General features: G+C 39.8%; 1 protein-coding gene across 4 annotated transcripts in view; it reads right to left on the reverse strand.

Moving 5' to 3' along the window:
- The window catches only part of LOC147301459 (uncharacterized), a 129,471-nt gene that overhangs the window by 72,172 nt on the left and 38,453 nt on the right, over nt 1–18,846 (reverse strand). For 2 of the 4 annotated variants that reach the window (XM_086283427.1, XM_086283426.1), the window contains exons 2-3: nt 6,923–7,044; nt 2,245–2,292 (exon numbers count right to left, since the gene is read on the reverse strand). In XM_086283427.1, coding sequence (XP_086139553.1) covers nt 2,245–2,292; nt 6,923–7,044 — 170 coding nt within the window. Of the gene's footprint in view, nt 1–2,244; nt 2,293–6,922; nt 7,045–14,580; nt 14,621–15,363; nt 15,645–18,846 lie in introns of those variants that run through there. The other 2 variants (XM_086283428.1, XM_086283429.1) reach the window with 2 other exon arrangements.

Genomic DNA, 18,846 nt, shown 5'->3' on the forward strand with positions numbered 1-18,846 from the left:
TAATGAAAATGGCCTCAACACTGGATTACATTATTACAGTCAGGTGATAGTCTGCAGGGTAGTGTGACAGCTCGCAGTAGTGCTTCCATAACTTCTCTTTATATATCATGGCGACTTCATTTTATACAGCAAATCGGTAACTCACAGCCCCACAGTCAGGTGCATGATTATATCTGTAGGACAACAGAGCAGCAGGATTTGTGCTAAAGGATAAACTGAAATGAAAATGTAATTGAAAGTGTATGAATCAGCATGTTTAAATAGGTCAGAAAGGAGAAGTTCCCCTGTTGTTGGTGCCACAGCAACACTGACAAGTCGGAAAATAAGGACACTTGGTCTTTAAGTGCCGTGTTTCTTTGACCAGGGAGTGAAAGTCAGAGTAAACAGTGAGTGAAAAACGCAGAGCTCCCAAATGGGACTTAAACAGCCATTGCCTGGTTAATAGTCATAGAATTTATGGCACTGCCACCTTGCCAATCTCCAAATACACACTGCAAAAAGTGTACAGTTTGCTCCCGGCATGTAATACTGCTGATGACAGAGGACACCTTTTGTAAAAAAAAAAAAAAAATGGCAGAATTCGACCCTTTGAAAGCTAAAAGGCATTGGGACAAATATGGTTTCTGTGATACTGAGTACTTTTATGTTTGTTCTAATGTTCATTTTCCTCAAGTCAGTCTTGTGTTTGATTAGTTATTTGATGCCAAAAACTGCAACATTGCTGATTGAATGAAGTACACCTGGAGGCATCTGCAGACCTTTGAAATTAGACATAAGAACATAAAGGACGGCTCCTTTTTTGGCACCTTGTGATTTGTCACCTCTCTCCAACCTCCAAGAAAGTTGCTCTGCAGCAAACTGCACTAACTGAGACTCTGAGGGATTTTGCTTTTTTCTTCTTTTCTTTTTTCTTCTGTTTAGAAAGTTAGTTTGACTTTTGAAGGCCAGCTGAACTGACAAGATAATTTTGCTTTAGCTGGTGAGTCAGGAGCACAACACCTAAAATCAGAAACATTAGCAGTTACTCTAAGAGTTCTTCATTCAAGGGACTTTCCAGCAAAAATAGGACCTCAATACCACAACTGCAGTTTGTTAGAAATCGCTTTACCAGAGTAGGGTGACAGCCCGTCGACATCGACCATCTTCGTATACAATCTCAGCTCGAAAATGCTTCAATGAGAATTCCTCGCTCAGAAGCAAGAAATGCTCATTTTTAAGGAGAAAAACAAAAGAAATAAGAACACAATTCTTAAACCAGCCTTATTAGATTATCATCTTCTTTTACGTGAAACCCATGAAAAGACCTTAAAAACATACTCATCACCCCGCTGCCAAAAAACAACATCTCACTGTTTTTTTTAGCCCCACAGTGGCAACAACACACACTCGAGACTTCCACCCCAAGCTAAATGTTTCATTTAATTTGCTCAGAGTGAGACTGTGGATGTGCACTCGCACGATTTCATGTTTAAAATATCTTCGACACCTGAAAGGTCGTCGTCAAAGTTACTGTGACATTTTCTCCCACAGAGTGGATCCTTCCCATACGTACACACAGGACCAGACAGCGAATCCGACACTGGAGAGCAAACAATGAATAAAACACTCAAGAGCCAGCTTGTGATGCTTTGACCCACGACACAAGCATGAATACATACAACACATCAACGGCATACTTCCTAATCTGAGATGGTTAGTAATGCGGCCACCTTCTCCAGCATGCAGGCCCATCTGTGATGACACATCAGCTCCGCCGTTTCAAACGAATAAACTCACAAACACGAGACACAATGTGTTGACAGAAAATTTGCATTAGGAATGTAACACAGGAAAGCATGATTAATTTCTGCTCACGAAATGAATACAGATTTTGTCATTACATGGCTTGTATCCTCTGCCAAATATTATAATGTTTCGCCCTCCTTTTCCGCAGCGAGTGTTCGGCTGCAATAATAAGGAATAAAAGACAGCTTACAGCTCATAAGCAACACAACTGCTGGCAAATCAGCTAAATCACAGAGCAAAACAAAGACCTGATTGCTCATTAGTATTATAGATCTGCTCTCTTTAAATCTGCTTGTGAGATGCAGACACTGTTTAATGGCTTAACTGGGGTTTATTTAAATGTGCACCATCTACATTCCACACAGTAAAGATTAAAAGAATGAGACATAACCAGATATCTCACTGAATTTGATATCACGGCCCCCTTTTCAAAACACACATGCTCGTCGATACACTTACCTTGGCCTTGCAGATGATGCATCGCGCTCTGTCTTCACTCCCACATCCCTGTAAGGAAAAGGATATTTAAAAGTAATTTAGTGACAATGAGCCGTGAAAACAGCGGCTCCAAAGTTCCTGAATGACACGCATGAACAACGAATCATTTGTTTGTTGTTTTGATCAATAAACTAATTAAGTTTGTTGGGGAAATGGTGCACTATTTTAAACCCAAAGGTGCACTATGCATAACAATGCTAATTTAATTAAATTGCTTAAAAGCCTTTATAGTATGGTGGCCTTGAGGAGCAAAAACACAACTTCTTTTTTTTTTTTGGCATTAGCCAAAAAAAAAAATCATACAGAAAACCAACACTGTATTAAAAAAAACCACAAATCGTAAAAATAACACTAACAAAAGCATTTCACAAGACACAAGGACAAAGGAGAGAACACAATTCAAAAAATGCATTAAAAACACAAAGGATCAGAAAACAACCTTTGACAAAACAACAAAATATGAAACATCAATATTTCACAAAACTCAAAAAACACATCAAACCGAAAGCAACATTTCAGACACCGCACTCTTGTTGTTTTACTGATTGTGTTTTTTTTTGGCTGGTTTGCACACGAGGCCTCCTCTAACTACAATAAATAGCATGAACACGTGCGCGTATTTAACGCTTAGACTAAATGCATCACTTCATATGACAGAAGCACGCATCCAGTAACATGTTTAACAATCTTTAAGCTGGTGCTCGCTCGCTAAACACGCTAATAACAAGAAAAGCATTTGTGCGTACACAAACCACTAACATGCATGGCATGCAGGAGCACATTTTGATAGATGTTAATGGCATATAATTATAGAACACTGCTATTAGGCAATGTGATTTTATAAAGAGGACCATTGCCCCTGGCACTGTGGCCTGATTGCGGCAAGTGTTGGTTTGATGAATGTAAACCAGGTCTGTTTGCAGAGATGTCAGCCAATGAGAGTGAAAGGGAGAGAAGAGGGTTAGACGCTTAACTCGCAATTAAAAGGAGACATAGTCATGCACCCAAACAAATTTATCACAAATGAGAAACATATCTAACGTACGTCAGAAACTAAACTCATTTTCTGCACATCTCATTATGTTTTTCATCACTTCACACATTCTCCATTGAATCGGTTCTATATTTAACTCTTCAGCGTGACTTCTTTTTTCCTCTGCGTTTTTTCAAACGGTTGGAATTACAAATTCTAAAGAGCATTTTTTTTCTGATTAACCTCAATATAATGAAACCAGATGGATAAAAAAAATAAGAATTTATCTGTAGAGATCCTAGTCAAGTACTCAAGTGAGTGGGCAGGCAGTGCTCACACCAGTCCACACTCAGCTGGTGCTATACAGTCTACTCATGCCCTTGTACTTCGTGCTTTGAGGGGTTTCACCCCTCTAGGAATGCACTCCCTATAATGAGGGTCAGAGGTCAAAGTGCTGCCGTGCCTGGAGGCCGGGATCTCCCAGGCACACTCAGTCACTGACTCTGTCCCTATATTTAAATCCTGCCTCAGGACATGTTTTTCAAAGGGCATCTCCTAACTAGTTCCTGGTTACTAATTAGTTCTGTGCCATGCTATTTGTCTTTAGGAACCTGAGTGAAGAGGAGGAGGAGGAGAAGGGGGAGGGAGCCAAATGAGGCAGCCCTAAAAAAAGATAGCGTATGTTTTGCCTCAGTGGAGACGATAATCACTCAGACAGTCCTCTGCTGCAAACATGCTGAAGTATGTATCAACAGCTGAAATGAATGCCAGTGGTGTTTCGCCGTGTTTGAATTCTGCGTGCCCACTCTTTAGTGACAACATCTGTGTGATACTGTTGTGGCTGAAATTAAATAAGGACGTGGATTTTTTTTTTTCCCCCTTCCCGTACAAGCTGCTTTTAGAGGAGTGGTAACTGTGCATGCTATCACTCCCAGCTGGCTAGCTCTGTCTCTCTCAAGTCAAATCATTATTGGATTACATTTTCTGGCTTCATAAAATGCGGTTAAGAGGCACTTTAGACATATGTGCATGACCTGCTTTCCAGAGATGGCTATCAGAGCAAAAGTGACAGGTCAATTGCTGATTTCTGTTCCGTAAAAAGGGAAAGGGGCTCCCAACCCTGAGCACTCTAAATGGATGCATGTTCCCCCCTCTCTCTGTGTCTGCTTCTCTCTCTCTCTCTCTCTCTCACACACACACACACACTCACGTTAAAAGTACTCGGCACACACACTCATCCCAGAGCGTGTAGCATGCCCGTTTCATAAGCCTGTGTGTATGTCTGTATATAATTGTATAGTGGGAAGACACACACTTAATGGAAGAGGCTCTTCACTCTGACAGCTGGGTGGTGCAGATGAAAGGTCTGCTGTAGCATGTTGTCTACCACTTGTGGAGTATCCAAAGAGACCCAAAGCTCTCTGGAGTGGACGACACAACAAGCTTACGCACATTTTTCTTTGATTAATCTACACGCATCAGTATGCTGTGAAGTGCATACATTATGATGCAGAATTAGATCTTGATGCATTTATATACAGCTGGAATTTGTTTATACCTCAAATGGAATCAAGCACTATCCAAACGTGCATTAGTGACACAGATGAAATTACTTTTCAGTTTATTTGCTCTTTGGCTCTACAGTCAAATCCGAAATCAGATGGTTGAAATTTGTGCCAACACATCCTCACATCCTCACATCCTCACATTTAACTCTCTAGAAGGCGTAAACGCCACACAGACTGAAGCCTACTACATTTCCCACCATGCAACTGTGTAGTCTTTATAGTTGTCCGTGTGTGTATTTATTCAACTTGAGAATAGATTTTATTTGAAAAAGCAGAAAACGTGGAACATTTTAGGAAGATTTTTTTCCACCGTTTGACTTTCTAATTTATTGAAATTATCTTCTGCTTTTTTTTGTTGTTGTTGTTTTTGGGAGCATCCCTAATGGTGACAGAACTTCATGACAAGGTTAAACTTACATATTTAACTTAAGTTTAGTTATAAAAAACGGTCCGCATCATTGTGCTCATGGTTGCCATGGTGATGTCGTCCCTACACAAAATATACTTTTTCCTGAAATGCATCACTCATCAATTTGTGTGCATCAGATTATTTTGTGTGGCTAACGTTAGCTGTTAGTTGCCTTGTCTTACTGCAGACTAGCATCCACACGCCTGCGCAGGATGTAGTTTATGGAATGTTTCAGTCAAATGGTTATGTTCACTTTTGAAATCCAAATACTGCAGCACTGCACCGATTTGCACAGCTGTCTGCTTACTTTCCACCGCGCTCATTTACAACTTCCCATTAAAGCCGTCTGTGGGGGCTGCAGACCCTGTTAATGGTGCGTGGCATCATACCATCTTAATAAAGTAAGAATACTTTGTTTAACTGATTAGCTGACTAGCAAAAGCAGCCCCTAGTTGCCACCCACAGTTTAGGAAAATGTGGCTCTTTAACTGCTAAATGCTTAAATATATTTACCAGCTTTTTCCTAAAACTGTCAGTCTGCATGTTGGTGACGTTCAGGGGGTTTATCAGAGCTACCTGCTGCTACAAGGTTGGTAAGACAGCTAAATGGAAGCGCTAAAAATGCTACATTATAAAACCACAGCTCCTAGCCTAAGAGAGAGTCATTACACACAACACATAGCCATTCAATCTGTTTTTCACTTCAAACATTAAATTAGAGCTTTAACTTTCACAGTGCCGTCTGCTACGATTCTCAGAGCTAACAACCAGTACTTTTAGAGTCATATTGTGATTACTGCTGTATGACGCCCTTTAAGGCAGTTGTACAGTGATCACATTATGTAAAACTGAACAGCGCATCAGTGCATCTGTCCAAGCAAAGTAACAAGCTCGTAAAGTGCACTTTCATGTCCTGTGACATAAAAACTCATTTGCATACAGAGAAGGTTTTTTTACTTCTGTGAAAGACTGCAGCTGAGGTGTTAAAGTCCGCTGCTGAATTTACATTTTCACATCAACACACCTCTTCACTCGCTTTTTAGCTTTTATCTTTTATTTCTGGGAAAATACTTGGTACACAGCGGTAATTATACATTCTGGCAATCCAATTTCTGGCAGCGACAGCAGCAGCAGTTTGTTGGGAATTAATGGTGGAAGAGTAATTAGCATGAGCAGAAAGAAGCTCCATGACTGAACAGAAAGAGAAATGTATGCCACCTACGGAACCTTAGATTTTATCAACTGAGAAGAGTGTAAAGTGAGCTTTTTGGAGGTGCAGTCCAAAAACACCGGCTCCCCGACCAATGTGTTAGTACAACTGCTGGTTCAAGAAGGACTACAGATGTTAATGAGCTCCTCTGTGGTAGGTGACCTGTGCTGGGCACTTGATAGCTTCCTGGATTTCAGCCAGTCCATTAAGAGGTACTTCTCACTGTCTTGGCCTCCGTGTTTCAACTGTATAACGATGACGCGTCACCATTGTTAGCAACCCTCATTAAAACTAATTGGTATTTCTATTTGAAAGGTAGCTCATTAGGCAAGCAATGTTTTGTCTCAATAAGGCGAGACGGCAAATACATTTAGTCAATTTTGGAAAACCAGCACAGACGTTTCACCGCTTACACTTTAACAAACAGCTGATGGCAATTCAAAAATATCACAGTTCCCTACATGGAAAGTCTGTCTTACCCTCTGGATCCATGTGGACAGACACACGTGATGGGCAAGTAAATTCTTGCAGTCGCAGAAATTCCTCAGCGGGTCACTGGCTTTAAGTTCACCATCCCTGCATATAAAGCACTCTGATGTCTCTGTGGAAGACGAGCAGAAGATGGAGATTATGAATGGTTTCACATTGGATCAAAGGCTAATCCCTGATTCGCGTTAAGATTCATATCAAATATTCATCCATGTATAGCGATACTTATTTCCTATTACAGTGTTCAACACACACAGTACGGTTCCACAGAGCATTAGACATTCATGTTATTCCCAGTGGGAACGCAGAGAAGGGAATGTGGGCTTATGATGCTTTTTCATTATTTTCTGCCACATATAAACTATTAAAATAGTGCATGCTCACATTAAATACGGCCACAGTTTCAGATAATGAGGTCCGAATATTTACAAGTCATCCCTGTTAGTTAAAAGTTCAGGATTGAGACTGCTATAAATATGAAGTTTCAGAGAGTTTTTTGCATGATGTCAGTGTTAGCAGATATCCTAATATGGTCAGACACAACTGTCTGCTTTCGAGGGGCAGCCAATAAGGAGTAAGAGTTAACTGTGAACTTTAAAAAGCTTCAACTGTACAGGGAGTGCAGAATTATTTGGCAAATGAGTATTTTGTCCACATCATCCTATTCATGCATGTTGTCTTACTCCAAGCTGTATAGGCTCGAAAGCCTACTACCAATTAAGCATATTAGGTGATGTGCATCTCTGTAATGAGAAGGGGTGTGGTCTAATGACATCAACACCCTATATCAGGTGTGCATAATTATTAGGCAACTTCCTTTCCTTTGGCAAAATGGGTCAAAAGAAGGACTTGACAGGCTCAGAAAAGTCAAAAATAGTGAGATATCTTGCAGAGGGATGCAGCAGTCTCAAAATTGCAAAGCTTCTGAAGCGTGATCATCGAACAATCAAGCGTTTCATTCAAAATAGTCAGCAGGGTCGCAAGAAGCGTGTGGAAAAACCAAGGCGCAAAATAACTGCCCATGAACTGAGAAAAGTCAAGCATGCAGCTGCCAAGATACCATTTGCCACCAGTTTGGCCATATTTCAGAGCTGCAACATCACTGGAGTGCCCAAAAGCACAAGGTGTGCAATACTCAGAGACATGGCCAAGGTAAGAAAGGCTGAAAGACGACCACCACTGAACAAGACACACAAGCTGAAACGTCAAGACTGGGCCAAGAAATATCTCAAGACTGATTTTTCTAAGGTTTTATGGACTGATGAAATGAGAGTGAGTCTTGATGGGCCAGATGGATGGGCCCGTGGCTGGATTGGTAAAGGGCAGAGAGCTCCAGTCCGACTCAGACGCCAGCAAGGTGGAGGTGGAGTACTGGTTTGGGCTGGTATCATCAAAGATGAGCTTGTGGGCCTTTTCGGGTTGAGGATGGAGTCAAGCTCAACTCCCAGTCCTACTGCCAGTTCCTGGAAGACACCTTCTTCAAGCAGTGGTACAGGAAGAAGTCTGCATCCTTCAAGAAAAACATGATTTTCATGCAGGACAATGCTCCATCACACGCGTCCAAGTACTCCACAGCGTGGCTGGCAAGAAAGGGTATAAAAGAAGAAAAACTAATGACATGGCCTCCTTGTTCACCTGATCTGAACCCCATTGAGAACCTGTGGTCCATCATCAAATGTCAGATTGCTGCACGCAATGTTGATGGTGAACAGATCAAAACACTGACAGAATCCATGGATGGCAGGCTTTTGAGTGTCCTTGCAAAGAAAGGTGGCTATATTGGTCGCTGATTTGTTGTTGTTTTGTTTTTGAATGTCAGAAATGTATATTTGTGAATGTGGAGATGTTATATTGGTTTCACTGGTAAAAATAAATAATTGAAATGGGTATATATTTGTTTTTTGTTAAGTTGCCTAATAATTATGCACAGTAATAGTCACCTGCACACACAGATATCCCCCTAAAATAGCTAAAACTAAAAACAAACTAAAAACTACTTCCAAAAACATTCAGCTTTGATATTAATGAGTTTTTTGGGTTCATTGAGAACATGGTTGTTGTTCAATAATAAAATTATTCCTCAAAAATACAACTTGCCTAATAATTCTGCACTCCCTGTATCAGCGTTTAAGTATACGTATATTTAGTTGGTAGAAAAACGGCAGCTTCTTTCTAAAACAATAAAAGCTTTACAAAGTTATTCTACAGATTGGTTGCCCCACAGTCGGCAGTCAAAAGCAGTCTGGGCGTTTTCAACTTTGAGAATTCTCAGGACGTAAAACATTGTCATACCAATGTGTGCATGTTAGGTGGTAGAAGAGTCAACTGACAGGCCTTTATCAAACGTCCTGGTGGCTTACCTCTGAACTTTGGATTATTTTTGATAAGCTAGAGACAATATAGAAAGTACAGAAAATACATCAAATCCAACTCAATAAAGAGATGAAAAACAACAACAATGTTGTTTTCTATTTAGTCATTAAGGGAACATTAAAGGGACAATCTATTTAAACCTGTATTTCTACACAGTAAACTGGATTTTAAGCATGAACTGGGTTCACTGGGTTTACCATGATGACACTGCAGTGTTTATTCAGTTAGAGCAGCTTTTACAAAGTTCAACTAGTGCGTGCAAATAACAAAAACAAAAGGTAAGAGTAATTCTCATTCAAAAGTCAGTTTGGAAGTTTTCACATTGCATCAAAGCCACATTTAGCCTAAAAAATTCATTTAAAAAAACTGATTTTAGCTTAAAAGTATACAGAAGGTGAACACTGGCCACTTTCAGAACTAACAATATTAGCACTGCTGGAAAACCGGGCTGAAGTTGAAAAAAGAATACACTCACCTTGAAGAACTACTGAAAGAAATATCTGGAGAAACATTTCAGTTTTTAAATGTTCCACAAAATTCACCAGCTAGCTGCTAAATCTGTCTGCAGTTTGGGGCTGGGCAGTTAGCATACACTGGAGGTTTTTTTTCCACTATTTTCCTATTGGCAGCAATGCGCATGAGAGCACTGAGGCATAAAACCAAAATAATGAGCTCACACATGCTAAAAACTCCATTAATTGCAGTCAGGTGACAACTCTGTGAGTCTGGCATCTTTTGCATAACCTCCTGTCACTATAAAAATCCCGATGCAGCTGTAGCTATAAGTGTGATTATACCACGTAAAACATTCACGGGTCATTTCACGAAAACCCGATCCCTCCCACCTGACCCCATCAGAATCAGCTGATGTTGTTTTTGTGTAGTAACTCAAGTATAATAAATGAAGCCATGCGTAATATTCCTTTCATACTGCAAATATGTTTCAAGTTACATGTCCCCAAGGTACGTAAAGGTGGGTCAAAATGTAGCATTTTCCTGTATTTCTTTCTGCATCATAACTCATGACATGAAATTTTCAGGGCTTCTAAAACCAGATCGATTTTACACCAAGCGTCACATTTGTTTTGTTTCTTGCATTTTTCTTTCTGACCAACCCTGAGCATCACTGTCATGGAATACCTCATAGCTTCAACAGCAAAACTGCACCAGTTTAATCTCTATGACGTAGAGGAACAGAAACAAGCATTGGTACCCTGATTGTTTGATCTCACAACTCACTGGAGAAAACTTGAAAAAATGTATTTTAGGTAAACTTTCAGGGTTTGCATCATCATGTGCAATAGGCAGGATATGGAAGGACTCGTTTTACCCTATATTTTGATAGCAGGCTCATCTTCTAACTTTGATTCCTTCTTGGTGAAAAATAATAATTTCATTTGTGAATGTATCTTAACTGCTATGTTCATATGTTATATATATATGTTTGCAACAACCACGGGTCCTTACAATCTGAAATCTGAACCGACCCTTATATAGAATAGAATAGCCCTTTATTGTCATTGTACATATACAACAAAGTTGTGGAAATATACGTTAATCTAAGCTAAGGTGGTGTTTTGCCCCCTGTAGTGCCGAGGTTAGTACCACACATTCTAAAACCCCAAATTTCCATTGCTTCGGTCCTCATGCAAGACTGTGTTAAGCAACAGGATGTAAAGAAAGGTCAGGAGCTGCTAATTGTTAACAACAACACTTCATCTGCTGCCATCAAAACTCCTAACAGCTGCTTTGAGCGCACAGCTGAAGCAAAGCCTAAAGTCTCGCAGTAAAATGATCCGTCCCGGTTCAATTAGGGGTGGGCATAAAAGTAGAGAAGAATACATCATGTGCGAGCTGCCAGACATGCGGTCCTGGCCCTAGGCTGGGGTTAGCCACAACATCCATCCAGCGCTTTAGGCCCCATTGTGCTGCAACCAGCACCTCTGATTTAACAGCACACTTCCCCAGGACCGTCCGTCAGTGATGATTCCCAAGCAGCAGCTTTGAAGCTAAATATTGGACAGTAGCTAGAAGCCAGGTCCGCTGGTTTCATCCCAGAAAAACACTGAGAGACGGCAGCGAGGGCTAGCTGTCATCTGTGCTCTCGCCTGATAGGAGGATGAACTGCTGCCTCAGAAGCTCCTGTCTCTTTTGGGCCTCTCGCTGATCTGCATTGCTTCAGGTGAAAATCTATCCTCAGATGAAAAATCTTTTAATCAAAGGAAGAGTCTTTAATGCAACCCATCACGATCTGCGTAAGCAGATTTTATTACTGACCATGCATATATTTCACTTTGCATTAAGATCTCTGAGACAGGCTGTGTAAAGGAGGAAACCCTAAACTTTTATTTTTGATTCAGTCCCAAAGCTGGCACTTCGAGATAAATGTCTGGTGTTTAGCTGCTTGCTTTAACTCGCTGTTATTGACAGCAAGCAACTGGCCTACTGCTGCACTGACACACTTTCCACATACTAGTATGTCAACATTCATCTGTTTGCTCGCCTTTAGTCTGCCTTCCTAACAGTATAGCAAGTTTAGTTGGTTTTCAGTCACTGTCAAAATAAGTTTGTATGTGCTGAAGAGTTTGCAGAAAATAATGGAGCCATGTACAGACATACCTATAGAGAATGACAATCTAGCTAACAGGCAGTCTGAGTGATTCAACAGCCTGACCAAAAATATTGCCAAAGTTACTGTGATGGCAGGTTCACCAATTATACGCACAAGTCCTTTTTAACATTTCACTCCCCCGAATCTGTGCTGCTTTTACGATCATTATGGCAAGCCCTGGGGCACTTCTGGAGCTAAATAACAGCACTACTGCTGGGAAAATAACTAGAAAACAACATTACAACAGAGATGTAAACATGCAGTGTGTCAATCGTAGTCGAGCTGGAACGTCTGCGTGATCTGTGACTCCCATAATTAACTGTCAGTGGTGTCAGCGTTCAGCAGAGTTTCACATGAAGGTGGGTGCTCCACTAACTGGCTGAAGTCCTCCTCTCTGCACGATTTAACAGCCAACAAAACTTGCTCTGTACAGCAGCAGCAGCTCTCAGCTGTGCGCTTCCATACAGGGTGATGATCTTATCACAAAGCAGAACGTACCAACACTCTGTCAAAAGCTCTGTTTATGCTACTTGACTGTGAAACCAGCTTCAGTTGCAAGGCATGTCAGTGATGTTTTAATTCACCGCTGCTCAGCATCACACATGAAACCTGAGAGAAAACGACAGAAGGATGGAAACCATAATGTCAACAGAGGCAAACTGAGCAGTGTTACTCGAGGTTGAAACACTGTACAGTGCACTACAAAGTAAACAAATGAGGAAAATGCCAGATTGGGATAATTTAATTGTCCACTGCATTGCTAACGACCTCATTAACAAAAGAATGATGGGAAATCAGCATGGTCTGGGCGAGGAACCGCCTGTGTGACAGCCATCTGGCTACAATGGTTAGGGGGGGTTGCGATGGGGGTTGGGGAACTTGTAAGCTAACACCACGACCATCGCAACTTCCAAGTGCAGACCTAGAGCACCTCTAGATGGAAGTTAGTGGTGTTTTACTAAACAAGTGTAAATTCGACATTTTTCTCTTTAATTACTGAAAATGTGACCAAAGTCTGAAAATGAGAGAAAATATTACTACTACTGGACAAGAGCTCAATGACTTTTCTCAGCATTTAGGTCTATTTGTAGGTAATTGCAATATACAGTATAATATCCATTATACATCAAACACAGAGTGCATTTATGCACACCTAAAAACACTGTATCGTCCTTAAACACCTGACATTGTAGTGTTTTATGACTGGCCTAAGACAGGTAAAACCAAAATCTTTGCAATGGGAAGACCACCACCTCACATAGTGTAATAATTACTGGCTGTTGGACTCTGGTAATAAAAATTCAATGATAAATTCATTTTGCAGTGTCGTTTCCAACACTGCTAAATGGGTGCAAACTGGGTGTGGCCATAGTTAAGTTAAACTAAACCAAAAACTAAAATTAGGTGGGAAAAAGCATTTTGGTTAACATTTATATTTACATTTTTAAATTTAGACAAATTCCTCAACACAACCAGTGCAAGGAGGCTTTGTTCAGTGAGGTGGGATGTCTACATGACTGAGTCAAATGCTGTGCTTGAAATATATTATGGGTTCTGAATTTTAAAAGTAAAAGTGAAACCAATGACAGCTCGCCATTTTCAAACAGTAAACACTTACCGAAACAAGCAAAAGTGAAACCAAATCAATATCAAAACTAAAACTCAAAAGAAAACTAAAAAAAAAATATCACAACAGTCAATAACTACTGATGCTTCGAGGTATGTAAAATTTAAAAAACAGCCATAAAACTTTGGCTCTGCTGTTGTTCAAATACATTTTCTCAACTGCAACTCCTCCAAATTTGGTAAAAGAGAAATCAAGCACAACATCCACTGTAGTTATACAGAAGGCGGCCTTTCAGTGAATTTGCCCACTACACCTCTATACTCCCATATAAATGCTAACTGACGTAGACTTTTGAGCAATCAAATCGATGTGAAGGACCTGATTTAAATCTCCTCACTGTGACCTTAAGAAGCTGCCCACTGTTTACTTACAGCCCTCTGTGCCAATAGCTTATTATTAAATGTCAATGATATTTAAGCTCTTTATTTGTTTTTCATTTGCTTTTTCCGGCAAATTAGAAAACTTATCTCCAAAAGTCTGATAACAGAAGAATGAAATTCATGTTCTTGCTGCTTCAAACATTTGAATCTGATGTCAGAGCAGAACAGAGACAAAGGCAGATCCTGAATTTGTTTCACACACTTATATGCAAACAGCACATCATATATGTGTGTATCATACATATATAAAGCTTAGAGAATTGCATTGGTTAGTCACTGTTAGTTAGCTATAAAAAATGAATCTGCACTTTATTTTTGTGTTTAGCTTAGGACAAAGTGATGATAGATTTCTTATAATGTTTAAACCAAGAAAACAAGCTTTACATGCTACATGCTCATTTACCACTGGTCCCTTGACCATATTGATAATGTATTTCCTTGTTATTTTACAGTCAGCCATAATGCTTTAATTTAGATATTGCTGGTGTAACTTTGCTTAACACACTATCCCGGGTTTGTTTGTGGTAGCAGTAGTTACATCCATTACATCCATGCACATGTTTTTTAAAGCAAACACTGCTAACCATCAGGTCACTTGAATTTTCTTCTGTTCACAGGCAAATGTCTGGTAAATTATGTTTCTTCGGTTATACTTACCATGTTTGTCCATTTATTCAGGTCCTGTATTTAAGGCAAGTATATGGGAAGGGCCGCCTCAGTACTTCCTGTTTATATAGGGTCATGAGGTCACTGCGCGCATCACTGGGTGCAACCAAATGAAGGGTTTTTCATTTTGTTTAGTATTGTTTATTTTCTTTAAAGTAGCCTTTTGAGTTGTATTGTATGTAGTGTTTTACTTTTCAAACCATTTAGCTGAGTAAATGCGTTTGTCAGTTTCATGCATAATCTTATTCCTGTTCTTTGTTTAGAATTGTATTGTTTGGTCTGACCTATTTCTTTCAATGGTAGAGACTAACGAGGTTCAGGTGTGGGTAACGTCCTGTATAAAGCAAGTGGGATTTTTGCGTACCAGGTTGATTGTTTTGTGGTAGATGCCAGAAATAAAGTATACTTAGTCTGCTGATGCTGTTTACGTTGTGCTACCTCACACAGTGATGCAGACTGAGACCAACTGTTTTTTTAAACAACCTGAACGTATTATCTTTAAAGGTAACTTTGATAACTTGGTTATAAAAACTTGTATGAATGTGTTCAAATATGCGCTTTGTGCCAGCGTGCTTTGACAACAGCACATAGACTCCCTCCCTGGAAGAAACAGCCCAATGACACAGGCTGTGGTTTCTGTTCTGAAACATCTGGCTGTCAGAAATGGACAGCCAGCTGTTTCATTTCATTTCCAAGAAAAAAAGCCAATCTATCATTTCTGTTTGAACACATAAACTGAAAATTGTAACATATCATCAAACGTCAAGCACATACCTATAAACAAGCTTCTACATGACTCTGCCGGAGACAGAGGTCGGTACTCGGAGCCCATGTCTCACTCTGTGTTGAGAAACAACTCCTTCCACTCTCCTCTGACTGTTTTCAGATACCAGCAAGTTGCTCTACTTCCTGTTGGCATTCCTCTTTTTTCCCTCGCTGAAGACGGATGAACATTTAGAGACGAATTGACATGTCAGAACAGAAATTTAGCACAGCATAGCTCCACTTTCTGCTGCTGCACTCGGTCAGCTGATAAGCTGTGTTTTTGTTTGAACGGAAGTTGTGAAAGTGAGCAGCCAATTACAGCCGTGAGCTGCAGCACGTCACGACAGGAAGCCACATGAAAGAAAAAAAGGGGAGAGAGAAAGCGGAAGAGAGAGAGAGAGCTGGAGAGGGGGGCTCTCGGCTGGATTTCATTGTGTTGCTTTCAAGAAGGTCTAAAAAACAGATGCTGCTGGCGATAAAGTGATGACTCACACAGCACAAAGGTGCTTGTCTGTTTGCTTGTTTAGAGTAAAATGATTTACAGTGAGCATTGTTTCATGGTGAGGGAGGAGCATGAAGTGGATGAGACTTTTTCCAAAAAACACCAGAGTTGCAACAAACCGTCGTGTACAGTCCCTGCTGGGAAATGATTAACAGGTTCTGGAATTTCCCCACACGTCTTTCTGCATTGTGTCGGAACACATTCATCGATGGAAAGTTCCTCACCAGCAGTTTGTGACATTTACTTGTCCCTTTACTGCTGCATTTTGATAGATCTCCTGCAGTTTCCTTTTTGAAAGTGAGGCCAGGCCATGAAACACACACAAAATGTTACAGCTGTCACAGACACAAGGGAATAAAGATTTTCAGTTTATCTGTCAGCGTCTCTGGGTAGAAGCAAGTAAATGCAAGGTTATAACATTTCAAGTTAAGAAGCACATCAAATGAACGAGAAGCAAAAACTCATTATAAAATGAGCTAGTTGTCAGTGTGTTAGTAAAGGTTTTATAACTGCTTATTTCATAATGTATGAATGAAAGGTCAGCAGGACAAGTACCAGACAAAGCACGACGTGATACAGAACATCCAAATATTCACTGCAAGATGCAGACACGATCCAACTCTTCCCAACTTGAATCAAGAAGAAATAATAAAACTTAAATCGTTTATAGCTCACCTTTTCTTATTTCTACTTTCCCAGTCTAAACCTGGTAGAAAACAAGTAGTCTGGGGTGTTGTCAGATGACGTTAATGCATTCTTGGCTCCTAAATGTCTGGAATATGTTTGGCAAAAAGACGATTTTTCTTACCAGCGTTTATATAGTTTAAATCGTGCAGCCGTGTTTTAAAACACCAGATCACACAGTTTATTTCTTTATACAGAAATCTGAAGAGTCTCATACCTGTTATAACGAAGCACTCAGCTTCAGAAATAGTAATAAAAATATATATATGGAAAAAAATAAAACACATTGGAGAAGTTGTGAGGATGAGCTAGGTCTACACTCTGCCTAATTAAATGGCACGTCTCCTACTATTCATGAAGAGCACTTATTAAAACAAGCATTCACATCCAATCCACTAGATAAATGACTTTACACCAAGTGCCATGAAGCCCATTAAATTGCTTCTTTAGAGATGGATCTGGTCCAAACACACAATCAAAGGATTTGACTGGGATTATCTCAGATTAGAAACACTCAGGGACAAATGAGGAGATGACAGGATATCATACATTGAAAGGATAAATTAGCAGTCACATACCAGACCAAATTTGCGATGGGTGTTAGGGAATAAAGAGCGTGGAGGGGGAGACTGAGTGCTAAAAAGCAAAGCAGCTCTTTAGTTTTTAGTAAGCCCAATGATACATGGCCAACGTAAACCACAGTAAAAGCTTTTCCCTCTCCCTCTAAAACCCCCTGCCATGTAAATAAAGACCACATCAGGGGAAGAATCAAACACCAAAGTCTAAGAAATGAACGCTAAGTAACTTTTGAGAAATTAATATGTTCATTTGTTATGTTTCTCACGCAGCTCTCTTACCTAACATACACTTTGAAGTGGATTTGAAGCCCAAGTGCCCAAAGTGGAACATAATTTTAAAAATGCAGCCTTGGTTTCATGAAGTAATGTTGGCGTCCAAATATTTCACAAAAATGATCATTAGAGACATTTTTACTGTGTGACTTCGTTTCAGCTCCACTTCAGTCTAAAGTCAAACTTTAACTTTGTGAAAAACATGAACAGTTGTCAGTACTTGACTGTATTTCAGAGGGAAAACTATTGATTATTGTGGAGCGCTGAGCCTTCGGCAATTCCTTTAATAACTGCGGTGCTACAGAATTTGCAATGCACCAAACTGTATTTTAACCAAATATATGAGAATTGTGAGCTTAATTTTCAAATCCAGAGTTAAAAAGCGCTGATTTTTGCAAGGTGGATATTTTAGTTCTGCTCTAATTTGAATATTTTAAAGTGAAGTAAAGCAGGCCTAGTGCTGATAAAACACTTTTCAGGAGGATAAATAATGTAGGCACTGGTTAATGTTAGCATGTACTGCTTTGCATATTTTAACACCGATGAGGACCTCAGTTCTGTCGCATTAAACCGAGGCTTTCGCTTTCTCCCAGACAGCAATAAAAAGGTATTCTGGAGGGTTTGCGCATTAAAGAACTGTGACCTATGAACTCCACATAATCTTCTCTGCCTTATGCTCAGTTGTCAGGCTCGTTTCCCCATTGTGCTAGGATTGGGTGCCACGGACAGTGGGAAGTAATACCCTACCTGCTCTGCTTGTTAAAAGTTGAAAAGCTCGATTCATCTACTCTTTGATCTGTTTTATCGTCTTTAATGATGAATAACGTGACTTACAGGTTGTCTTTGTGTAAGATTTTGTTTGAATTTCTCCACCGGAGACAAAAAGTTCACTCTCGGTTAAACTTTAGCTCTGGATCTGCAAATTGAACCTTTCAAGAATTTTGACAAGAAACTGATCGGTGCAGTTGATACACATTTATGCTATTATGTTACACTACAGCTCAACTGAAATCTTAATTCTCCACATTTTTATTTTTTTTTTAATGAAGGACAGTATTTCATCTAATGCGCGTAAGTTCCAACTTCCATTGACCAACATTTTGTAAAACCTGTACATGCTATACAAAATATATACTATACATAACGGTCACTAAATATACATGAAAAAATAAATATACACTAAAAAGTATTGAATAAATAGAGTAACTATGACTGTGTTTGCAAAATAAAACCATTTCAAAATTGGTGACAAATTAAATGAAAAACATTGAATTTTTGGATTCCAGTGATCCAATGAGAGAGAGGCCTCACAGCAAATCAATGTGTAATTGTTCTTCATGATCACCTTTATCTTATGACAGTTCTGAAGGCACTGATAAACTTCTGAAGCAAATGTCCCCAACTCCAGCCACCTTAGCAAGCCTTCCCAACATTGGAGCACAATAAAAAAAAAAA

Source organism: Aulonocara sp. 'chitande type north' Nkhata Bay, linkage group LG23 (assembly GCF_057382095.1).
Source record: "Aulonocara sp. 'chitande type north' Nkhata Bay isolate Kocher_YH1m ecotype deep benthic linkage group LG23, A_spYH_male_GT1.1, whole genome shotgun sequence".
Taxonomy (NCBI): Eukaryota; Metazoa; Chordata; class Actinopteri; order Cichliformes; family Cichlidae; genus Aulonocara; species Aulonocara sp. 'chitande type north' Nkhata Bay.